The sequence below is a fragment of the Schistocerca serialis genome, chromosome 3 (assembly GCF_023864345.2).
Source record: "Schistocerca serialis cubense isolate TAMUIC-IGC-003099 chromosome 3, iqSchSeri2.2, whole genome shotgun sequence".
Lineage (NCBI taxonomy): Eukaryota > Metazoa > Arthropoda > Insecta > Orthoptera > Acrididae > Schistocerca > Schistocerca serialis.
The window spans coordinates 958,079,060-958,106,091 of NC_064640.1; the positions used below are offsets into that span (position 1 = coordinate 958,079,060).

The 27,032-nt window shown below is 40.9% G+C and overlaps 1 protein-coding gene across 1 annotated transcript in view; it reads right to left on the minus strand.

The window, feature by feature from the left end:
• Window positions 1-27,032, minus strand: part of LOC126471343 (Down syndrome cell adhesion molecule-like protein Dscam2) — a 401,761-nt gene that overhangs the window by 143,838 nt on the left and 230,891 nt on the right. The window contains exon 5 of the mRNA XM_050099464.1: window positions 24,617-24,748. Within this exon, the coding sequence (XP_049955421.1) occupies window positions 24,617-24,748 (132 nt within the window). The remainder of the gene's footprint in view (window positions 1-24,616; window positions 24,749-27,032) is intronic.

The window sequence follows — 27,032 nt, forward strand, 5'->3', positions numbered from 1 at the left end:
GCCAGTTTGCCGTGGCATACGGAGCTCCATCGCAGTCTTTAACACTGGTAGCGTGCCGTGACAGCGTGGACGTGAACCGTATGTGCAGTTGACGGACTTTGAGCGAGGGCGTATAGGGGGCATGCGGGAGGCCGGGTGGACGTACCGCCGAATTGCTCAACACGTGGGGCGTGACGTCTCCACAGTACATCGATGTTGTCGCCAGTGGTCGGCGGAAGGTGCACGTGCCCGTCGACCTGGGACCGGACCGCAGCGACGCGCGGATGCACGCCAAGACCGTAGGATCCTACGCAGTGCCGTAGGGGACCGCACCGCCACTTCCCAGCAAATTAGGGACACTGTTGCTCCTGGGGTAAAGGCGAGGACCATTCGCAACCGTCTCCATGAAGCTGGGCTACGGTTCCGCACACCGTTAGGCCGTCTTCCGCTCACGCCCCAACATCGTGCAGCCCGCCTCCAGTGGTGTCGCGACAGGCGTGAATGGAGGGACGAATGGAGACGTGTCGTCTTCAGCGGTGAGAGTCGCTTCTGCCTTGGTGCCAATGATGGTCGTATGCGTGTTTGGCGCCGTGCAGGTGAGCGCCACAATCAGGACTGCATACGACCGAGGCACACAGGGCCAACACCCGGCATCATGGTGTGGGGAGCGATCTCCTACACTGGCCGTACACCACTGGTGATCGTCGAGGGGACACTGAATAGTGCACGGTACATCCAAACCGTCATCGAACCCATTCCTAGACCGGCAAGGGAACTTGCTGTTCCAACAGGACAATGCACGTCCGCATGTATTCCGTGCCACCCAACGTGCTCTAGAAGTTGTAAGTCAACTACCCTGGCCAGCAAGATCTCCGGATCTGTCCCCCATTGAGCATGTTTGGGACTGGATGAAGCGTCGTCTCACGCGGTCTGCACGTCCAGCACGAACGCTGGTCCAACTGAGGCGCCAGGTGGAAATGGCATGGCAAGCCGTTCCACAGGACTACATCCAGCATCTCTACGATCGTCTCCATGGGAGAATAGCAGCCTGCATTGCTGCGAAAGGTGGATATACACTGTACTAGTGCCGACATTGTGCATGCTCTGTTGCCTGTGTCTATGTGCCTGTGGTTCTGTCAGTGTGATCATGTGATGTATCTGACCCCAGGAATGTGTCAATAAAGTTTCCCCTTCCTGGGACAATGAATTCACGGTGTTCTTATTTCAATTTCCAGGAGTGTAATACACGTTCGAACAATCACCGTGACAGTATTTCACCAGAAAAAAACCACCTCATTCAGAGGTCATGTCGTACCTCGATTTGTAAAGCGAATATAGCTTTTAACATAGATATTTGTGTACACCTATAGAACCAAGACTGCTTGTGGCAATAACATGCATTAGTTGGTGTGATCGATTTTTTCTTTAACATGTAGCAGATTACTTGTCTCTTTATAAGACACAGTGGTAGGACTCACAAGAAAAATGTAATAGACATGCACACCAATCGTTGATTTTCGTTCGGTATTATTTCGTATCGTAGGCAATGAGTTATTGAGGGAGTATTATACTCAGTAGTAAGGGATGCGTCATATGTTCGCATTTGAGCCAGCAGCGAAACCCCAAGAGATCTATCTTCCTGCCAAAATTGAAAGTTGGCGATAATTCGTAGAATGAAGTGGCGGTTGGGTGACTTAGCTTAGTGGAGGTAGGCCAAGTGAGATATCTTCACGCCATTTTCGTTGCTTAATGGAGATAACTGTCTCATGATGCATTATCCTGTTGGAATTCAAACCTGGCACCAGTTCATAGGAGGAAGTGGCGGTTGGGTGACTTAGGTTAGTGGATGTAGCCCAAGTGAGATATCTTCCCGCCATTTCCTTTGCTTAGTAGAGATAACACAAGTGTGGTGCATTACCCTGTTGGAATTTGAACTTCCCACCACTTTTTGTGGGAGGGGGTGTGGCACTTTCCTGTCAAAATCATCCATCTTGAATGACTTCATGGCCGCGAGCTTGTATGACGTCGTGCGCTGTCTCCATGTCTACACGATACCATCTTGGATGAAGTCATCGCCGCCATCTTGGATACATCTAGCAACATGCAGAGTAGACTAGAACTCTCTTTGTCCCTATACACATGAATACCTCGTCCCTGCATGTCAGCAGTGGACTTTTCAAGCTGATGGAAGCTCTGTAATGGTATGTGGTTTGTGCAGTTGGAGTGATATGGGATCCCTGATATGTCTAGGTATGACTCTGGCAGTGATACGTACCTAAGCATCCTGTCTGATCACTTGCATCCGTTCATGTACAGGTTGCATGGCGACGGACTTGGGCAATTCCATCACGGCAATGCTACACCCCACATGTCCAGAATTGCTATAGAGTGGCTCCAAGAACAGTCTTCTGAGTTTAAACACTTCCACTACCCGCCAGACCCCCTCCACCCCCCCCCCACCCCCCCAAGACATGAACATTATTGAACGTATCTGGGATGCCTTGTAATGTGCTGTTTAGAAGAAATCTCCATATCCTCGTCCTCCCATGGATTTTAGGACAGCCTTACAGGATTCATGGAGTCAATCCCCTCTAGCACTACTTCGGACATTAGTCGAGTCGATGCCACGTCACATGATACTCGCCTTCAGGTGGGCGAACGTAGAGTTGTGATGTATTCCATACCACTCCATCACGGTCTTGAAATATGTACTGTAAAACTCGCCGCTGTGATCTATTTGAAGGTTGTCTGGGATTCGATTCGTCCCGTCTGCATCAATCCCTCAAACACATGCGCAACATCCTTCCCTGTTTTCTCTTTCATGGATAACGCTTAGGCATATTTAGAATAAGTATCAATGAGCATTAAAAGGTATTTGAATACGTTATTCACATGTGAATATTCCCTCATGTCGACAAGATCCGCCTGCTACAGGTGATCCAAACCTTTAATCATGACATATCTATGAGGATGTGTTTTGTGTGTTGGTCTGTGCAGTTGTTGAACCACAATCTCCACTCTTATTTGATGATACCTCTCTCTCTAATCTCAGAAATCATTGCAACAACTTCATTCGAATGAGTTGTATTAGCAGCGGCAACTGATGCAAAGAGCAGTCGTAGCTGGTCTATTAGCTCACTGGGGGCGTCGTGATGTGTATACTGCGGAAGTCGACTGCTAACTCTTTTATGCTGAATGTCAGTACCATCACCAATGCTATTTTTTTCACTATCCTTTATAGGTTTTATAATGGATTTCTATTTCACACTGCTTCGGCTTTTTGCGTTCTTACGCAGATCAGTCAAAAGCAATATTTCACGATGCATTTCCAGATCTTTGGGCGAATTATTTATACTTTTTGTGTCTTAGGAAAATAAGGTTCAGTAGACTGAGTGTTCTTTGAAACTGTTTATCGCCCATCTGTTTTGTTTTTTCATTTAAAGCTATAGGCTATGTGCCCAGCATTTATGGTTTTTCACCAATGACACCGAATTTTTTGTCAATCCTAGCGTCGCTGCGACGATTAGTGAAGTCGACAATAGCGTCATCGTCGTCGTTGCACAATTTCGCTGAGAGTTCATCGAGAGATTCAGTAACTGGTGTAAAGATTTCTCGCAGTGTCTGCTCCCGCTTCAAATGCCCTAACCTCAGCAACTGTAACTTCTGCTGAATATCCTTCCGTGCCTTGATGACGTTATGCTTATTCGACCTCTCGTTGTACATTAAGCGGACTTCTGTGCAGTGTGAGGTTTTATATACCCGCTCTTCTTCTTCTAGTACTGCTCGATCTTCTCGGTAACACCTACTTTCTCTTCAGTTAAGTCGACTATTTTCTTTTCAATTGCTTTAACCTGTTCGTACAACGTTCCCTTCTCAATAACTGCTGTTTCCCTTCCAGTTAAGTCATTCACTTTCTTCTCGATTGCATTAACCCAATCATTCAGTGTACTGTTCAGTCTCAGAAGGGTATGACAATTCGTCTGTAGTTCCATGCGTATACCTTCTACTTTACGTTCGAGTGTTTGAATTTTCGCGTCCGTGTACAAGCGAATGTTTCGTCTATGTATACACATCCTATGAAACAGAGGTACGGGCACGCGTGTGAATTTATCCATGGTGATGCAAATACTGATGCACTCACCTCTTTGCATGTCTATATGTATAGGAACTCCTGGAATTTCCGTCCATACCTGCCATCAATCAATTTTCTTGTTTTATCAATAATGAGAAACCCATAGTGTGAGAGATTCCAGCAATCTGCATATATCTTTACAAAATCGTTGAATGACATATCAGTTCCTACATGAGCCGGTTAAATGTATTTTAATTTCAGATAATTCTGTTTCAATGCTATAATTAGGTTTGCATTAGCCATCACCAGCTGTTTTGGGATTCTGGAATAATTCTGACTTAGATAAAATACATCAACAGCCATATGGCGACCAAAACAGAAATATCGCTGAATTTGATCATGGTTTTCCACATGAAAATCATCAAATATGAACACTGTGTTTGGCTTTCCTTTTTCCGGTGGAGGGATATCACTGCCCTCACTGAATGTCGTGTATGTCACACCATCTACACCCTCCTGTAATACCTGGTATTTAGGCTGAAACAGTGTTTTTCAAAACGCACTACATACCCAAAGCAGACTCCATCTGGATGTGTTAGCAGTGACATGAGAACGTTTGTCTTGACGCATTTGGATGGACCTACAGTCATTGCACGTATACTGTCGGGAAGGAGTACGCCATTCTTCTTCTTCTAGTCTTCTTGCACACCCTCACAGCTCTAGTCACTTACAACAAAGTGTTGATGCTTCACCCACCTTGCCATTATACTTGCTACGTCAGGTACTGGCGTGCAATGGGTTTTTATAGAAAATAATGCCCTTCCATGATACCAACTATGTCAGGTACTGGCGTGCAACGGGCTTTATGGGGAATTTAGTTTAAATGACATAATTTTCTGCTGTTGCATGTTTGCAGTGAAAATACTGGTGAATATAGCTTTAATACTTGCAATATAATGAGAGGTAAGACATAAAAAACACACACATAGTTATATACATTTTTATTCAGTAATCACACAAAAGATGCACTACATCAACAAATTATCTCCTTATTTACCAATACAAATATAGAGAATAAAGCTGTCTTGTAAGCACAGAATTCAGCATGTATTTCTCTCAAACTTATTGGGAGTACATTAGTTTTCTCTGGTACCATGATGACCCACTGTTCAAAGTCATCTACAGGCACACTAGTCGTACTTAGATACTCTGCAATGTCTCTATACATAGCTTTAACACAAGGCAACCATCAACAAATTATCTCCTTATTTACCAGTACAAATATAGAGAATAAAGCTGTCTTGTAAGCACAGAATTCAGCATGTATTTCTCTCAAACTTATTGGGAGTACATTAGTTTTCTCTGGCACCATGATGACCCACTGTTCAAAGTCATCTACAGGCACACTAGTCGTACTTAGATACTCTGCAATGTCTCTATACATAGCTTTAACACAAGGCAACCATTTGTTCAGTCTTACTGACACAACACATAGTACGATCTGTAGTCCAAAACAGTTTTTAACAGTGGATTGCTGTAGATAAATAGATGTGTCACTTGACTTCACATGGCGTGCAGAGTCATTGTACATTGTTGTAATTGATAGAGTTTGAGCAGCACAGTAAATGTCCAGATGACACTCGATGGTGAACTGCTGCTTGATGTCGGCCTTTGCACGATAGATTTCATCCCATTCCACCTTCGTAAACAGCACTTTACCACTTTTAGATGCGTTCTCGATCTCTATCACAACACGGCATCTCTGTCCGTCGTTGCATTTATACCAGTACGTAAGGGCTTCGAATCACTAGCGGTAAAGCTATACACTGAAGTGGTGTATAGGGCTTAATTGGTGGCTTCTCATCCACTACATCCTCACTTTGTCCAGGCAATATCACTGGAATATTCTGCGATGGCGCGTATAACAGAGTCCATTACTGACCTGCATCATGCTGATTAGCCCCAGTACACTTCAGCGAGTCACGGGCTGTCTGGGGGGGGGGGGGGGGGGGCGTCTGCAACCGACAATAACAGCTGATTGTCCCGCTCCATCAATCTGATCAGGTGCGCAACAGGATCCCAGGATGCTGCCGCTGCTGGAGCCGGCCGCTGTGGACGAGCGGTTCTAGGCGCTTCAGTTCGGAACCGCGCTGCTGCTGCGGTCGCAGGTTCGAATCCCGCCTCGGGTATGGATGTGTGTGATGTCCTTAGGTTAGTTAGGTTTAAGTAGTTATACGTCTAGGGGCCTGATGACCTCCGATGTTAAGTCCCATAGTGCTTAGAGCCATTTGAACCATTTGCCGCTACTGGGGATCCCGACGGGCTGGGACACGTCGTTGTTGCAGACCTCGAGAGGGTAGAGGACGTCACATCCACCGATCAGCAACGAAGAGAAACGGTTACATACGATGATAGAAGCACAAAGACTCATCTTCCTCATACGCCGGTAAACACAGACATTAAGCAGGGGTACTTAATCTTCCCTGGCTTCTTCCTATTCGGTTGTTGCTGCGGCTGGGCGGTGCTGGACGATCTTGACTGGAGTTTCATGCTGATTGACTGCCTGACCGCAACTTAGGCTGCATAGTTGCTGGCCCACCTTCTATCACCAATGTGATCAGATGCTGCGTTTCTATTGGCTACTGCAAATTTCAAAAGCCTCTGGAGCTATAATTGTATTAGGGGTGTGCACTTGGGCTTTCCTTCCGGGAGGACCGGGTTCGAGTCCTGAAAAGGGCACCGCCATTATTATTTTCCGACGTATTCCCGGATGGGGGTGGGGTGTGACGTCACCAAAGTTCGAAATTCCCGCCAAAATTCGAAATTCTCGCCAAAATTCGAAATTCCTGCCAAAATTCAAAATTCCCACCAATAGTGTAGATAGGGTGGGAAGGGGTGGAGAGGAGAGAGGGGGTTGAACCCACGTCCAGGCTGACGAAAACACATGACGTCATCCAGAGGTAGGTTTGGGTGTGGTCAGGGAGGGGGTAATTAATTGATGAATTTAATTATTTGGATATCGATTTGATATCAAAATTGCACCAATGCTGCCATCTCCTTAGAACTTTTTGCCACATTGGATTTCACTTAACTCCGATATAATGTACTTACAGCTACACAGAATATTGTTCTGATCACGACTGACACTTCCAACATATTGATGACATTGCACAGGCAACATTCGTGGTCCAATACAATGGCAGAACATGCACGCTTCGCTAGCATCTGCGTTTGTGTACAAACATGAATTTCTCGCAGAGTTTCCATATTTTGGCCCAGACACTGAATTAAGTGAGCCAGCTTCATTACTTATCGATTCTGGTACGTTTGTAATCTCTTTGCATGTCCACTACATGGGAAACTTGGTCTTTTGGGAGCGGTTGGCTCTCTCAGCCAATAGTATGCCGTTTGTTTCTTATTTGAAATGAGGTCAGCCGTTATAGTGGCAGTACTTTCAGTGAAGAGTCCTCTTCTGTGTCTTGGAGTGATGAGACTTGCTTTGTACTGGAGTCGTATTTGAAGGAACCGACTGCTGTGGGGAAGTTTCTTTCACTAATGTAGAACCGTGATGTTGAATAACTGCACGATGCATCAAATTACCGGTAAGGCAGTTTCAGTATAATTTATTGTTCCGAATGATGTGCGGCTATGTATCCTTCCGCACGCTGGTTTCCACGAATGCGCATTTATATGAAGTGTTGTAGTGTAAGAGTCGCTGTAAATTATCAGATACCGAGAAGCTTGTTACCGCAGCAGTTTTCATTTCTTAATTAAGTTCAGTTCTTCTGTCCTAAGTTACATGAGCAAGAGAAGGTTGATTTCGTATATGAGATTGGATTGTGCGTCCAATGACATGAAACTGAATATGAACTCAGGTCTCACTGTGAAACTGTAATCTTGTGGTTTCATTTTGCTGAAGGTCGATATACTCATTCTAACTACACGCCTTGAACCGTCATTTCTAGCTAGATTATTTCCTCTATATATGTTCTGCGTAAGTACACGGCACATAGGGTGCCACCGCCTTGTAGAACTGAGGTTAGGAGAACAGTGCCAGACGTGAACTGAGTTTGATGATCAGCGTAACGTGCCACGATGTAAGGGTGGAAACAGATAAAACAATGTGGCATAAACTATTAACATGGTGCTATTTTTAGCCACCAGATAAGGTAAGGCTACAGTAGCTGCTGTTGGTGGACATCAGGATACCACATGTGGTAGCACTGCATCTAAGAATTACATTCATTTTACATATCAGAGATGTGGAAGTGTTATTAATTATTAGCGTACAAATAAAGTGAATACTGACGTAATATTGTCCAGTACACTTTCCTCAGTCACCAATAAATATATCTGCACTTGTACCCTTAGCACCCAGTACATACGCTCGATGTTTACGTCTCTCCAGGATAACTGCCATACTGCACTCAAGGCGCCATATAATTTGGCCGAAAAAAAAAACTGGGTGCAATGTCACCTAGAAATGGGTAGTAGTGGTGTTTATTTGAAAATGTGTACATCATATTGATGTGCAGAAGAATTTAGGAGGCTGTTTGATGTGACGATGTTAGTACCTCGACTGCACAATTTCTGGGACTAATCTATAGCCCACGACCGACGTGGTAGGCACGGATCGCACATCAGTATGCGAGACTATAACAAGCAGTAAACGTTCCTGGTGTATTGGCCCATACTGGGTGAGGCGCTGAACCCACTGTGATGATCACTGGGACGAAGTCCTATCAGAGTGGCATTCTCTTATAGTGGTGAAAGTAACATACTTTTGTATTTCGCTGTGTATTCTTAGGTCGTTTGATCCTACCGTAGTTCGCAATTACCCTCCTCTGGTCATCGGCATTCCTGTAGCTGGTTCTTTGGATGGTTGTGTTCGGTAGGTGAGGACTCTGCCATTAACTACAGATATTCTTAGGTGGTCTTCAGACGGGTTAATTGTAGCACCTAGACCACCAATATATGGACTGGTGTCAGAGCTATCAATATGTTTTGCATTGTGTTGAGCAAAGTAGATTTGATATCTTGTCCTACCATTAATAGTACTGCAGATCGCATATGTTATCGCGTCTCTTGACTTCCACTTTCTTAATGGTAGGGGAAGTGGCACACGTGGTACTTACGCAGGGGCGCCGACTTATAAAAAATATTGGGGAGGCCAATACTGGGGGTCTCGCCGCGGGAAATTTCCTAAATTTTAGATGAAAAACAGTGAGTTTTAAAGTTTTTTTAAGCATTTTAGAGCCATATGATCAACATTAGAAACCCGAAAACTGGACTCTCAATAACTCGACATTCCGGGAAACTCGCCAAGCTTGACATTTTCTGGTTTTGAAAAAAGAAACAAAACATTACACGCACGGTATTTTCGTAAATAGCTAATTTATTTTACAGTAATAATCATGCTTATAGACTATTACAGAGCAGTGAATATATGGCTCTGAAAATACTGAAATTATATTTCAATAAATCCTAAACTATCATTAAAAGAATAAAACATAAAATATTGCTGTCGCACGGTAATAGCACTTTGATTAATAAGTCAAATAACTAATGTAAGCTTACTTTGAATAACGCTCAGGGTTCATTAAAGAAAACAATATCTCAAAGTTAATGCTTTAACAGAGTTAATAAAGTTAATGCCGTATGCCTAATACTTTCAGTCAAGAAGTATGTAAATAGCCGGTTTTAATGGGTCTTAGGCCTACTCCCTAAAATATTTAAGTATTTGAAAATAACTAATACGGTACTATAGTAATATAGTAATACAGTACCAAACTAGTACTAATATTTCGAAACTGAAAATTTAATATTATGTGTGATTTAATTCTCTATTTTATAAAGATTTTTAATATTGCTCTAAATGCCATTTTTAAGGCTAGAGTGTCTTTAGAAAGGTACAAATTTCGGCCGTCTGACTGAATTACTGAGTATGACGCCGTTGATGACTGGTCGGATGTCCAACTTATCCAAAAAATCTCGGTGGATATGAAGACCAGACAAGTTGTTCAACTGTTTCTGTCCCATTGTTGATCGGAGATATGACTTCAGACGTCTAAGGGCGCTAAATGACCGTTCTGCTGTTGCTGTCGTGATTGGAACTACTTGGAGAAGTTTAATTCACTTCACCACTTCACATAACCTTTCTCCAGCAGAAAGCTCTTGCGTAATGTACTTTCTTACATCACGCATGTTTTTTAAGACCAGTTATTTTTTACTAGCGATATCGGCTAAGATATTCAAGTTCAAGCGCACTCTCTCATTGTCTACGTCATTTTTGAAAACCTCAGTTGATTTTTCCAAATTTGTTTCACCTCTGTTTACTAAAAGCAAGCACTCTTGTTCAACTGCAATGACCTGTGTGTGTCCAGTTGAAGCAAACCGCTCAGTAATGCAAGACTGCACCGTTTCACAAACTTGAAAGTAAATAGCTTTGTAGTATTCATTTGGGGTTTTGAAAGTGTGCGGTGAGGTGGCTTCATTTTTTCATACTTCTTTGGTATACTTAGATTCCGAGGATGTGAAGGATTATCAAATTGTGAAGGATATTCCCAAAAGTGTTCAAAACTATCACGCCTTCCATTCAATATACAAATCAAGCGCTCATATATTTTTCCAGTTTAGCAACACTTAAATGAGGGCACTGAATTTTTTCATTAACATCCTCTACTGGGTTCATTGCATGGCAATAAAAACGTAAAAAGAAATGTCTTGAATTTTAACATTGACTCAAGGTAGCCTGGACATCTGTAATCTGCCTCTGTTTTGTCCTCTGAAGAAAATGTTTCAAAAAAACTCTAGAAGTTCTACAAAGTTTTTCAATATTCTGAAGATACTAGAGGCTCGCGTAGTCCATCGAGTCGGGCAAAGGGGTCGTAGACCAGGTTGGTCGTTGGCGCTCTCACAGCGTATACTTCTGGAAAGCCCCATCCTTTTTTTGGACTACCTTATGGTGTTTATTAAGTCCTTGGCCAAAGCCATAGTATCCGTCATAGGCGTAAGATGGAGGAGACTGTCTACAACTGCCAAGTCTAAACTGTGAGCGGTGCAGTGCACATAACGTGCTTTTGGTTGTATATCCAAAACTAACTTTTTTAGTCCTTTGAACTTCCCTCTCATATTCGAGGCACCATCATATCACTCTCCTCTTAAGTTATCCATTGACAAATGAAGACGAGCAAAAACGTCTTTTAAAATACTAAACAGAGTTTGCGATTCAATGCTGGGCATCTCGTATAAGCCAATAAAGTCTTCTTGATGATTAATGAATCATCGACAGTACGAATACAAAATGACACTTGTTCGTGAATCGAAGAATCACATGTTTCGTCTACCATAATAGAAAAATGTTCAGTCTTCTTGATTGAAGCCAATACCTTCCTCAGCACAGAATTTCCTAGTAGATCAATGATCACGTTTTGAATATCGTGAGACGTCCACTTTTACCCCGAACCCTCTAACCAATCTTTAAACTCAGGCATGTCATTCTTTCGGAGTTACAACAATTGAAAAAAACTTGAGTTTACATCTTCGTGCCCTCTAATTGCTAGTCCTTGTTGGCGTAGAAATTGAACGGTAGTAAAAATTGTCTCAAGAGCTAAACAGTCTTTCTTCATATCACTATCTAACTGTTCATTCAATTGGGAGGCCACACTTCGGTTAGTGATAGAATTTAGTTTCAGAACACCTTCTTTATGCATAAACCTATTTTCATGAAGAGGGAAATTTTCCAAAACCTTTTTCCAGTTAGAAAACTCTATGGAAGTAAATGCATTTCTTTTTTTTTTTTTTTTTTTTTTTTTTTTTTTTTTTTTGAAGAAAATTTTAATAGACTTTTGTAAGTAGGCTGTTTATGTTTTCTTATTGGCAACGTTACGTAGCGCTCAATATGAAAATCACTGGCTGTGCTGTGTGCAGTCTGTGGCTAGTTTGCATTGTTGTCTGCCATTGTAGTGTTGGACAGCGGCAGCTGGATGTGAACAGCGCGTAGCGTTGCGCAGTTGGAGGTGAGCCGCCAGCAGTGGTGGATGTGGGGAGAGAGATGGCGGAGTTTTGAAATTTGTCATGAACTGCTATATTTATATATGATGATATCAAGGTAAATACATTGTTTGTTCTCTATTAATATCTTTCATTTGTTAACTATCCCTATCAGTAGTTAGTGCCTTCCATAGTTTGAATCTTTTATTTAGCTGGCAGTAGTGGCGCTCGCTGTATTGCAATAGCTTGAGCAGCGAAGATTTTTGTGAGGTAAGTGATTTGTGAAAGGTATAGTTTAATGTTAGTCAGGGCCATTCTTTTGTAGGGAGTTTTGAAAGTCAGATTGCGTTGCGCTAACAAAATATTGTGTGTCAGGTTAAGCACAGTCTTGTATAAATTGTTCAAAGGGGACGTTTCATATGGCGACCCTTAGCCTAGGATACCTCACTGGAATCTTCTGATTTTTTTCTTGTATTTAGTGTAGCTTTTGTTTATTGCTAGCGCGTAATTGTAGAGAGAACCTCCTTTGCAGTTGTAGCCTTTCATTGTTGTACAGTAAAACAGTTGTGGCATGCATGTAGATTTGCACCAAGTATTTCGCAGCTACGCTTGCAATTAACTACATATTATTTTCAGTGCTATGTTAATGTGTTCTCCTACTTTGCACTTCAAATTGTGCTTTTCTGTGTTATCGTGTGAAATATTATGACAATTATGGCGTGTGAAAAACGTAACACTAGGCTCCAAACTAAACTGAGAAATAATAGTGACGACGAGAGTAGCTTATCAGCGCCGCCGAGTAATGAATTTACTAATGTTCAAAGTAGTAATTTGGTAACTGTGCACAGGGAAATGGAGCGGGCGTCAAACAATGGCGTGGACAGTGAAACAATTAGTGAAGAGGGAAGCATTACCGATCGATCGGTCGGCAATAGCTCGCCTCAGGAAGCCGAAATGACACGACACGATCTCGCAAATACTGTAGATTCAGGTTTTGGATCCTCACCGTTTTCTCAAATAAGTCAAGACACATTTTCTGCTTGTCAAAATGTGAATGTTTCCGGTGCAAATTCACTGCCGAAAAGCACTGAGGAACATGTTTCAGACACCAGTGCATTGTTATTACAATTAATGCAACAAATGGGACACAAGCTTGAAAAGTTAGACACAATGGAACAATATCAGAGACAAACACAGCAACAGTTAGACGCAATGGAACAAAATCTTCACACCACGCTTGAACAAACACGTGAAGATTTAACTACTGAGTTACATAACATCGAATCGAAATGTCAAAAAGTCTGTAATGACGTAAAAACACAAATTTGTGAGCATTTCCAACCTATTTTTTCGCGTCATGAAAATGCATTACAGAATCACGAAGCAGCCATAAAAGAACTGCAAACTATTGTTCATGAAAATCACAACACCTTGCAAGCTAAAATTGGCTCAGTTGCATCTACCGATTCGGTTACGCAACTTGCAAAAACTCAGGAAAACTTAAAGGACACAGTAGATTCGATTTCAACACAAATGGACACTCTGAAACTTGGTTCAGAAAAACACACTGAGGAAATGTGTTCACTATCGGAGAAAGTAGCCGAACTTTCGGATCAGGTCACTAACTTATCTACAAAGGTAGATGATGATCTGAATGACACAAGACCCGTAGCCTTCACTGACACAGAAGAGTATGAACAAATAAGAAAATTCAAACAAAATCAGAATCAAATTAATACACAACACCAAAGAGAAATCCGGGAAGTACAAGATCAGCTGACACAGGTAATACAAGAATTACGTATTTCAGAGGACACTCGCGCTCCAACACGGGAAGAGGGACTTAGAAACACGGAAAAGCCGCAAAATAATAACACAGGGCATTTCGGAAGTTATGAAAGAAATTGGCAATGTGCACCGAATTTTGAGATGGAACGGCCGACACGACCTAACAATGACCGATATGCGACTCGCCGACATGGCGATTTTGACTATAAGCTGTTCATTACTACACGTAAATTCAAAACATTTAAGAATTCTGGCAACGACATTCATCCACAAGCATGGCTCCATCAATTCTCTCATTGTTTTCCTCCCAACTGGTCGTTGGAACACAGATTAGAATTTATGTGTGGCTACTTAGAGAATGAACCAGCTGTAAGAATGCGATCGGTCATTCACGATTGCCACAGTGAAGGAGAATTTTACCATGCCTTCCTCTCAGCATATTGGTCTCAAGCCACACAAGACCGAGTAAAACATGGTATCATAATGATGAAACATTTCGAAGAATCTGAATTCTCCAGTCTTGTGAAATATTTTGAAGACACGTTGCACAAGAATCAGTACCTGTCAAACCCATACAGCCCCTCAGAACTCATCTGCATTTGCTTAATCAAATTACCTGAACATTTACGGCATATTATTTTAGCAGGACGTTGCAAAGACGACATTGAAGCTTTTCAGGGACTGTTACAAGAACTAGAAATTGACACTGATAATCGCGGAACGCGAAAACAAGGACACAACAATTACAGGTCACATCCGTCACAATTCCGTGACGACAGAAACAATAACCGGACACAACTGGTCTATCTTACAACGCAAATCGTGACCAAAATAGACACCACCCGTACGACAACCGTTGGCAGAGTAGTAATAATTACAGGGAAATATCACCTCTCTGCGGTAATGACTATCACAGAGACAATCAGAGAAACAGACAATATGGGAACCAAAATAATTATTATCAAGGGAGACAGAATAACTTCAGACGCAACAGTTCAGCGCGCAGTTACGATTCAGGGAGAAATTCTCCACCACTTAACCGACAAGGAAGAAACTACAGGAACTACCGACATGACGACAGACGATGTGATCGTAACGACAGACCTGAATTGCATCAGAACTGGCGGGATTCAAACAGAGCAGGGCCCTCTCGAGGAGGTGAATTTGTAGAAGTTAGGTCTCCAAATCCCAATAACGACGCGCGCCAACAAAGAGACAATAGGCAATGACTCACACCGCTGGCAGCCACAAAACGTTCTTATGACACTAACGACGCATCTGCCGTAGCTAGTAATTACGTAAAAATGGAAGACATTAGGGACATCTTACTCCAGGAACACGATGTAAAACATAACAACATTGCATATCCTGTGATTCACATTACTGTAAATGACGTAAAATTTACGGCAGTACTTGACTCTGGCAGTCCCATTTCAGTAATCAGTGAAACAGCCTTTAGCAAATGCAACAAATCGAACGATTGCCCCACACTTCCGTTACGTAAGATTAAATTACAAGGTGCAATCTTTGGAAAAAGTGTAGATGTACGCCAACAAACCAATTTAGAATGCTTTTGTCAAAGCCACAGCTTCTCTATGAACTTTCTCATTGTTCCATTATTGTCGACGGAAATTATATTGGGAGTAGACTTTTTGAATGAATACAAAGCAATCTTAAACTTTCACGATGCTGAAATAAGTTTAGAGAAAGAAGGTAAGTCAATAGCTTTGAAATTTGAAGATTGGCTCTCAAACCATGACGAGGAAATTAATCGGCTTTACCTTCTGTTAGACAACAGTTCGGACTTTTCTACGGAACTAGACACTAACAATCACTCTGCAAGTACTGACAGGGATGATATCGACGGCGCATTTGACACTAATAAGTTAATTCAGAATAAAATTCAAACAATTGAGAATTGTAATGACACTGATAGGCAAGACCTTTTTGAGATTTTACAAGCACATTCCACAGTTTTTACTCACAAAACAGGAACAATCAAGGGATTTCAATACCAATTTCGTGTTCGTGAGCATACAAAATTTTGTGTTAGACCATACGTAATTCCGGCGCATTATAGGGACCGTGTTAGAACAGAAATACAATCTATGCTTAATGAGGGCATTATTGAGCCTGCAGTAAGCTCATACAACAATCCATTACATGTTGTTGAGAAGAAAAATGGATCGATCAGGCTTGTCTTAGATTCGAGACAAATCAATACGATCATTATTCCTGAAACAGACAGGCCGCAAACGTTAGAAGAACTTCTTCAAAATTTTAATGGTGTAAAAGTGTTGTCTTCCATTGATCTCAGATCCAGCTTTTATCAGATCGAACTTCATCCAGAATGTAAAAAATACACAGCTTTCCTTTGTTTCGGCGTTTGTTATCAGTTTCGGAAACTTCCTTTTGGTTTGAACATTTCTTCGGCAGCATTCATTCGTGGGTTAAATTCCATATTACCTGAGTTCTTAAAACGTCACATCACCTTATATGTGGACGATATTCTGATAGCAGAAGCTTCATGGGAACAACATAATCGCATTCTCAACAGTTTGTTACGTATTTTTGCAGAATCTGGAATTACAGTTAACTTGGAAAAGTCTGAATTCGGTAGGACAAAGGTGAAGTTTTTGGGACATATTATTTCTTCTGAAGGGATTCAACCGGATCCTGAAAAGTTAGAAGCAATCAGAGCCATTCCAGTTCCATCCACAAAAAGACAAGTCCGCAGTTTTCTAGGTCTCGTAAATTTTTACCGTCGTTTTCTGAATATGCAAATTCTTGTTACACCAAAACTTTGTTCTTTCACTGGAAAAAATACTATTTGGAACTGGGACGAACAAGCACAGTTGGAATTCAATTCTTTGAAAGAAGCGTTACTTCACGCGCCAATCTTAGCTCATCCAGATCTGTCACAAGATTTCTGCCTTAGCAAGGATTCTTCTAAAGTCGGTCTTGGTGCCCATTTATTTCAAGAAGCCATAGAAAATGGCACTACCATTCAGAAAACCATTGCTTTTGCTAGCCGTGTGCTAACAAAATCGGAAAAAAATTATTCCGTTACTGAATTAGAAGCTTTAGCTATCGTTTGGGCATTTAACAAATTCCGTTTCTTTCTTTCTGGTAAGCACGTAAAAGTATACAGTGATCATCGTGCATTACAATTTCTTATGTCTTCAAAATTAAATCATGACAGGTTAAAACGTTGGGCATTGTTTCTGCAAGAATTCCGCTTCACAATAGTCTACATTCCCGGCAAGGAGAACATTGTTGCGGACGCACTGTCACGCGCACCGGCTGGGCTTGAGAAAAGTACCACAGAAGGCAACCTCGAGAAAAATTTCAGTATTCTTTACATTCAGAAAGTCGCCTTTGAAAACTTCATCACCACATCTTTAAAGGACATTGCTCATGAACAAGATAAAGATCCGATTTGGAAAGACATCAAGAGCAAATGGCATGAAAAGACACACACACAGATTCGGCATTATTATCTGGTTAGAAACAACATACTGTTCAAACGCTGCACTGTTGATGACAAACTATGGGTACTTTGCATTCCTGACGATTTTGTTAATAAGCTCATTTGGTACATTCATTTCAGCTACGCACATTTTGGTCCACGAAAATGTTATCATATTCTTCGAACGACTTGTTATTTTAACAATATGGAAAAGAGAATTCGAAGAGTCTTGTCTATTTGTAAACTTTGTCAAAAGGCGAAACCATCTACTGTCTCACATCGTGCTCCGTTGTTTCCTATCATTCCTTCTAAATTAAAAGAATTTGCTGCTGTTGATCTCTTGGGACCGCTTGTCAGAACATCTAATAGATTTTCGTACGTTCTAGTCGCTGTTGAACTTACTTCAAAATTTGTTTCTTTCACACCGTTACGTAAAGCCACTGGACGGTCTGTATCCAACGCCTTTGTTAAAAATTTCTTACGTGAAGTTGGCCACGTTGCTAAAGTCATTTCAGATAACGGACCGCAATTTAGATCTGCTGTTTGGTCACGCATGCTTCGCAACCATAAAATCAAACCTGTTTTTATTTCATTGTACTCACCACATTGTAACCCCTCCGAACGGATTATGAAAGAAATCAATAAGCTCTGCAGGCTTTATTGTCACAGAAAGCATCAGCATTGGGACAGATATTTACACTTATTTCAAAACGTGCTGAATGAAATGCCTCATGATTCCACTGCTTTACCACCTACTCTTGTACTGAAGAATGAAGAACCACCGAACAGAATCAGAGAGCTTGTACCTTTCCCGAATACACGTAAACTTCAACACAAAGACATAATTGATTTGGCTCTTAAAAATATAAAATCTGCAGCAGACAAAAGGAGAAAACTACACGGTAAAGCAAATGCAAAGAAATTGTATATTGGTCAGAAAGTTCTCATTAAAGCTCATTCATTGTCACATAAGAAGAAACACTTGAGTCACAAATTCTTTCTAGTTTACAATGGACCATACAGAATCCGACGTATACCACATGATAATTGCGTTGAAGTTGAAACTCTGCGTACTAGGAAGAGTAAAGGTTTACACCACATTTCACATGTAAAACCATTTATTGAAAGATAATCTGCTTTTTAACTTTGTCTTTGCCATAAAACTTTTCACTTCACATTTCTAGTATGCTTTGTCAGACTTAAGAAACTGTTAACATGCGACAATGTTTGAAGTTAAATATCCAGTCTAGAACCTAGGGAACATTTTTAAACAGAAATTACGAATGCATTGTTATAGTGAACAGACGACACAGTGTTGTATTTGTACATTCTTGCTTGTTAGTTGCACGATTACGTAACGACTATCAGGCTTACATACTTAGGACACATACTGGAACTGCTAATGAGATTTTAATGCAACATTTTGGTTTACTTGAAAATACATTCTGGGTTTAAAGTACTTTCTGTGAGATACCAGACGACAGAGTGATTAGTTTATGTGACAGATACACGATTTTATCACGACGCTACTAATGAGTGACAATTTACAATGTTGCTTTTGCGCTATATCTGTTTTATATCTGCACAGTTTTTCTGAATTATTCTGGAAAGTAAAACAGGTTTTAGTAGTAACTTTTGTGGTATAGCTACAATGAGACTGCCTTTTCCGTAGCACAACAATACGTTACAGCACAGTACTTTCCTCATCACGGCAATAAGCGTAATAACTAAGACATTTATACGCAAAGCATTTCACTTTTGTGTATTATGAGGTAAGTACATTGACTTCTGCAGAACTTAGCTTTCGGAGGACGATAACTACGACACTTCCACAGAGATTATGTTGCAACAAGACGCACATTTAGCGCTACAGGACACGTATTTGAGTGATTAATTTTGTACTTAAAACATTTATTTTTAAAGATATTTGAAGTACAATGATACAAAGGTTTTCAGTGATACATTTCATTTCATTGCTATAATCTGTAACACCTGAGGGTATAATTACATTAATCCTCAGGGGGGTACACGCTTACTTTGTGTACCATGTGTGTGGCAACCACAAGGAACCCTAGCTAATATGGTATTTTGATTATACAACTTTACACATCGGTACCATATTTCTCTAAAACACAGAATTACACAGCTATCTGATCATTTAACTGAGAGATAAACATTTTTTTACTACATCAGTGACACATGTTTACGCAATACACAGTTGGGTAACTTCATACTTATGAAACTGTATTTTGTCTGTACTTTGTAAACTGTTCATATTTTTTCGGAATCATTGTGATACTATGAGAGCTTTGAATGATGTATTTGGTAAGGGAGCATGATTTTAAAGTACGTTTGAGGTAGATGACACTATTGAAATGAGCAGAGAATTTTTTTTAGGTTTTGAAATTATTGGAGGAAGCTACGACGATTTTGAGAGTTGACTAAGATGTTATGATATTATTACGATGACGATGTGTATTATACTGTTGATGTGTATTATACTGTTTATGATTAATAAGATGATGATACCGTATATGAGGAGTTTGATTATTCTACGTATTTCTTATGATGAAATACTGAAGAAGTGTCGACGAATAAGGTAAGGAACAATGAGTAGTGATTAGGGACTCTGATTTGTGCAAAAGGTTGTTGGAAACCAAGAATCGTACTTTAAGAGTTATGAAATGTGTGTATATGAGTGAATGTATCACAATGCTGGCGAAAATTTTTTGGACACTGTTATATTTATAGGGTTTTGTTTCTACAGATTTGCAACGCTAATTCTTGACCTGTGAAATATTTTTATGTGAGACTGTCACTGTAGCGGAAACTGGTGTCGTAAATATTTCCGTAAGAAAGTTAAGTGACCACCTGCACGTAATGCGTTGTGGGCACGCAGCTGTGTCAAACACCTGGGGAACAAGCCATTAGGGTGTGCCTTTCCGGAAGCACAGGTACAAAAAAAAAAAAAGGAAAAAAGGCAGGCCTTTATCCTCGCCATTGACATTCCTTTAGAGAAAATATTGCAAATGCGACACCCTAATTACTTCCATTAACCTTGCTATTGACATTCCTTTGTAGAAAGCATCGCAAATATTACACGCTCATTACCTGAAAACATATGATTACTCGTACTTTGTGCTAATTACTGCAATGCTTATGAATTGATGGGAAATATTCGTACATCTGCACACCTGATTATGACAAGTGTCTTTCTATGAGAGTTGAGAGCTACTGACTTATGAAATGTCACATGACTATTGAATTATATTTTTATGCTTTGCTTTTCGTAGTTGCTTATTTCACTTGATATCTGGTTTCCAGCTGTGTTGCAGCATTGCTTTTATAAAATGAAATGCATTTGCTAATGTGAACACTTTCTGTCAAGAGATCTATTAAATAATTATTTTATGATCCACTTTCTTTAAAAAAGGAGCACTTGGAAAGGAAAGAACAATAAGAAGGAACTAGTAACAGTAACACATAATTTTCTTTTCAAGTACATGGTAATATTTTTTTTACAATAAGTTGTTGTGGTGCACCACTTTAATTAGTTAGACATTAAGATGTGATTATACATTTCCCTTATCTGCATTGTTATCTTTAGTGTACTATTTTTTCTGCTTGAGCTATGTCATGTTTAGGTATAAGTTACTGCTGTTTGCCAGGCATAGTGTTACTGAATTTGACTTTGTGTTACTCTGCTAAGCCAGTTTTACTACTCATTTATTTTTATTGTTGCTGCACATTAGCTCATATTAGTTGTAATGTTGAATTGCTTGGTAATTTAGATTTACTGTAGCTTGCTTTGCGATTTTCCATTTTTTTTATTGCTGTTTATATTAATTGTTTTATGTGCTGCTGCATTGCCTCGTTCCTTAGTTTAGCATCTGAGCTCAGTAGATTTAAGTTAGCTTAAGAGGAGGTAGACCATATAAGAAACTGACTATGGACAATATGAAAAAGATTTGGGCCAAAATGAGTATTGTACACTGAGAAATAATTATATTGAAAGAAATATGAATAGAATACAGAAAGCAGGTATAGATAGGACTTTTTGGGAATAATGATGAATGAAGGGAGATCTCCAAGAAGTAAAGAAAGTTTTGTTTGCAAAATACTGCAGTACAACAAACCCTGTCCTTTCCTTTTGTGTTATCCCACAATATGTTTGTGTACCCTTGTGTATTTGTTTTCTTCCTGTCTCTGTGTAGTTTCATAGAATTTTTTCTACTTTTAATATTAAGCTACATTCACTATGATGAGGAATACTGTCATCCTCAAATATAATTTGCATTAATAATATGTTATTTACCTTGTAAATATGCTTAGACATTATTTATTCTGGTTTGTTGCTCACATGTGAAGGTGATGTTTCAAAAGTTCTTGTGATCTTTATGTATGTACTCATGTCATAATTCCTGTAACACTGACGTATATGTCTATTTCTATTCTTTTGTAAAGCCTGTACTACAAATGTTATCTGTATTATTATGTTCTTTAATGATGTATTTTGTACCTTTGTAATTGTATTTTCATGTTGTAAATTTATAAAATTGTAATTGACACCAGTTCATCTTATTATTAACTTGTAAGTTACATTTCACTGCACACGTTTCTGTTGGTCATAGTATATGGACAATATGTGAGAAGTAGGGACTGTTAGTGTTTGCACGTGTGTTAATGATTCAGCAAGGGACTGGATAACAGCATTGCTGGTTCTAAGGACAATTCCAAAAACTTTGTGAGTGCACAAGTGGTGGTTTATGGACTTGCTACATTATCCGCAAGACTCTTCAATGGTGATTGTGCACCTGCACAGTCACAACAGATGGCTGCTGGCTATCTCTACAAGGACTACAGTGGGTCTGCATCTTTGATGATCCATCAGTACCGTAATCTCTACCAGGACTACAGTGGGTCTGCTCTGTGATGACCTACCTACCAATATTCTTCAAAACTTCGAATGACTCTGCTGTGGGTTTGCTCCATTGTGGCCCATTACCTGTCTGCATGTCGAGTCAGCACTGTCTTTCCGTTGGAAGGACAACACTACTTCTTCAAGACTGCATGGAAATCCACTACTTCTGTGTGCATTGTCTTTTACTGCTCAGACTTTGAGAAAAGAAACGGCAGTTTCACTGTGATGAATGATCAGGACTGTCTTTATAGACTGTGAGAAAATTTGAGCTTTTGACCAACATAATATCAATAAGTGTGTGCATTTGATTTCTTTGTTATTGTAATTATGAAAAAATTTATCAAATCATTATTGGCCACTGCCCAAAAAAAATTTGTAAAATTTTTTGTGGGGAGCATGGGGGCTATGTAAGTAGGCTGTTTATGTTTTCTTATTGGCAACGTTACGTAGCGCTCAATATGAAAATCACTGGCTGTGCTGTGTGCAGTCTGTGGCTAGTTTGCATTGTTGTCTGCCATTGTAGTGTTGGACAGCGGCAGCTGGATGTGAACAGCGCGTAGCGTTGCGCAGTTGGAGGTGAGCCGCCAGCAGTGGTGGATGTGGGGAGAGAGATGGCGGAGTTTTGAAATTTGTCATGAACTGCTATATTTATATATGATGATATCAAGGTAAATACATTGTTTGTTCTCTATTAATATCTTTCATTTGTTAACTATCCCTATCAGTAGTTAGTGCCTTCCATAGTTTGAATCTTTTATTTAGCTGGCAGCAGTGGCGCTCGCTGTATTGCAATAGCTTGAGCAGCGAAGATTTTTGTGAGGTAAGTGATTTGTGAAAGGTATAGTTTAATGTTAGTCAGGGCCATTCTTTTGTAGGGAATTTTGAAAGTCAGATTGCGTTGCGCTAACAAAATATTGTGTGTCAGGTTAAGCACAGTCTTGTATAAATTGTTCAAAGGGGACGTTTCACTTTTAGCATATGTCTCTTTGCGGCTTTTGGAAAAAAGTTTTCGGTAGATGCTTCATATTCTAGCCAAGTATATTTGATCAACCAAGACTTCTGAAATGATCTTCTCTTACCGGATTGTACAGGTTTCGGCTGTGAACGGTTCTTGCCAGGAGGCGACGAAACAATTGACGACACAATAATTGTTGGAGGTTGACTTGCAGCATCATCAACTTCCAAGCGCGCCTTTGGGTAACAAATTTATCCATTGCAAACTTAATTCACAATACGCTAAGAGAATAAAGTAAACAAATAAAATATACTCATGCAAAATAGTCCACTAGACACTAAAGTCTGAACACTAAACATATCTGCAGCATGCACTGAACGAAACTATCCACACTGAATGACTGCGATAGCAGGGTGGGCTTTGTATAGCCACGGTGTCGTAATGTCTCGAAGCGTCAAGGCGATGTGAGGCGGAGGGTTTCAGGCGCCTCTGCTCCAGTCCTTTTGATGTTGCCTTGGCCGCAGCGCTGGCCCGCCAGCGCCAGACTTTACCCCAAGGTTTGCCCACCGGGACAAATTCTAAGTGTGCCCGCAGCACCATAACACTATCATGATTCACACCACTCGTTTCCTCTTAACCTGCTTACTACTATGATAAATATTTGTTTTAACTCATTACTGGATGTATTTTAGAAGGTAACTATCGTCAAATAAGAAAAATAAAAAATTCCAAAATAATTTTGTGATTTTACAAAGCATAACATAAGTGAAACCCTCACAAAATCTACCCACAAAAGTATCATTCAAAGATTTAACACTGATATCACACCTGTCCCAGAAAGAAAAAGCGCGTACCGACACCTGGATTCCATTTTCATCATCTTATAAATTTCTTTTACAGCTCACAACTTTGTCTCAATCTGAGCAGCCCAAAAATACTGGATACCGATAACCAGTCACTTGCAATAAAACACAACATATTTAACGGCTCCTATTATAGGCTTCTGGGGTTTGTAGAGAGGACTTAGTAGATAATTTTTCGAAACGGTACACATGTCCAGAAATGTACCTGTTGAACATGTGGCTAGAGTAGAAAACAACTGAATCACCAAGAAACATTTGAAGGAACTGTCCAGGCAACAAGACCATTGGGCCGACCTCGTACAGGGTGGAAAGATGACATAGAGAAAGACATCACAGCATTAGGAATTTCCGCAGGGTGGAGAGAGGCGGCGATAAATAGAAGGCGGTGGAAGCAGATCGTTGGTACACCGCGTAGTCTACAGGGCATGTCATCGCTAAGAAGAGAGATAGAGATAATATGACTAATAATTTTCTTAAATTATTGAAGGGGGGGGGGGGCTCCGCCCTCCTCAAACGAATTTTTGAGGGGGCGCGTGCCCCCTCAGGCCCCATGGAGTTGGCGCCTGTGTTAACTTACGTGTAGGAGGGCAGCGGGAAGCCCTGGGCGGCACACGGCAGCTCCACGGGCTGTCCGTAGCGGGCCTGCACGTGGCTGCGCGAGTCCGTGATGCGCGGTGGCACCGAGCTCTGCGGTGACGTCACCAGCAGTCTGCAACGCGGCGAGGCATAGGTTGTATGCAAAAAGCATAACAGCATCAGCATAATTATAAGCAACCTCATTAAGACTAACCTCAGCCAATTTTATCAATCTGTTTAACTAATTAGACTCTGGGTGAGACGTCCAGTACTAATTAGTAGCGTCACTCCATATAAGTGAAATCCACACAGAATCTACCCACAAAAGTCTCTTTCAAGGATTAAGCACTGATATCACACCTGTCCTACAAAGAAAAAGCGCGTAGCGACACCTGGATTCCACTTAAATCAGCTTTTAAATTTATTTTACAACCCACAACTTTGTCTCCATCTGAGCAGCCAAAAAATGCTGGTTATCGAAACCCAGTCCCTTGCAATAAAAGACAACATATTAGCGACTCCTATTGTAGGCTTCTGGGGTTTGAAGAGAGGACTTAGTAGATAATATTTCCAATGAGTACACATGTCCAAAAATGTAACTGTTGGATACAAAATTAGTTTGGAAGATCAGATCACTTTAAAATCTCCCACTTCACGGTATGCACATAAACTGAGAACAGTGTGCCACAGTCAATCCCAATTATAATTATTACATCACATACCACGTTCATCTGACTACAATAACAGATGGGAAAAACTGGTACATTCGCAACTAGAATAGGTGGAAGAGAACCTGATGACTACTCAAAACATTCCCCATGCGTTGGGTTCAAATGGTTGAAATGGTTCTGAGCATTATGGGACTTAACTTCTGAGGTCATCAAAAAATGGTTCAAATGCCTCTGAGCACTATGGGACTCAACTGCTGAGGTCATTAGTCCCCTAGAACTTAGAACTAGTTAAACCTAACTAACCTAAGGACATCACAAACATCCATGCCCATGCATTGGGCTCCTATAGAGCACACAGGTCAGAGTTAATTGTTTACAACGTGTGTATGCCGTGACGTGGAAATCCTGAAAGTCAACTGACCTTCGAAGTTGCTTACATCAAAACTCATTTCTGGACAGGGGTTCCTTATCATAGCTTTATCTACAAAGTCTCCTCTGCAACCGCCAGAAGGGTCTAATAAGAATTCTGAAACACCCTGTATAGCCCTATCCCTACCCCTATACGACCATCTGATTAAGGTCTATAAAGTTCACTCACTGTCTGCACTGCAGAACTAAAACAATCCCCCTACTATCATTACTGCTATACCTATGTAATACTAGCAACCTACCTACCATACTAGGTCCAAATCACTTATCTCCATGCACCCTATCAATACACCATACCTTCCAAAAAACTGCGTATGGTATAACGTAAATGCTGAAGACATTTTATTTGGCAACTGTCATTCCTTATTTCTCAGAATTTGAACTCTCTCACATCTTTCAACACCTCCAAAAACACACGTTATTCATATCAGATGAATTGTGCTGCCACCGACTGCCAGGTACTCCATATCAGCGACCTCAGTAGTCATTACACATCGCGAGAGAACAGAACGAGGCCCTCCGCGGAAGTCACGGACTTTCAGCGTGGTCAGGTGATTGAGTGTCACTTGTGTCATACGTCTGTACGCGAAATTTCCACACTCCTAAACATCCCTAAGTTCACTATTCCTGATGTGATAGTGAAGTGAAAACGTGAATGGACATGAAGCAGCATAAAAGCGTACAGGCCGACCTAGTCTATTGACTGACAGAGACTTCCGACAGTTAAGGAGGGTCGTAATGTGTAATAGACAGACATCTATCCAGACCATCACACAGGAATTCCAAACTGCATCAGGATCCACTGCAAGTATTATGACAGTTAGGCAGGAGGTGAGAAAACTTGAATTTCATGGTTAAGCAGCTGCTCGTGAGCCACATATCACGCCGGTAAATGCCAAACGACTTCCCGCTTGGTGTAAGGAGCATAAACATTGGACGATTGAAGAGTGGAAAAAGATGTGGTGGGTGACGAATCATGGTACACAGTGTGGCGATCCGATGGCGGGGTATGGTTATGGTGAATGCTCGGTGAACGTCATTTGCCAGCATGTGTAGTGCCAACAATAAAATTCGGAGGTGGTGGAGTTACGGTGTGGTCGTGCTTTTCATGGAGGGGGCTTACACCCCTTGTTGTTTTGCGTGGCATTATCACAGCATTGGCCTGATGTTTTAAGAGCAATTCAGGGATGGCGACGCATCTTTCAACACCATCGAGCACCTGTTCATAATGAAAGCCTGTGGCGGAGTGGTTACACGACGATGGCATCCCTGTAATGGCTTGGCCTGCACAGAGTCCTGACCTGAATCCTAAAGAAC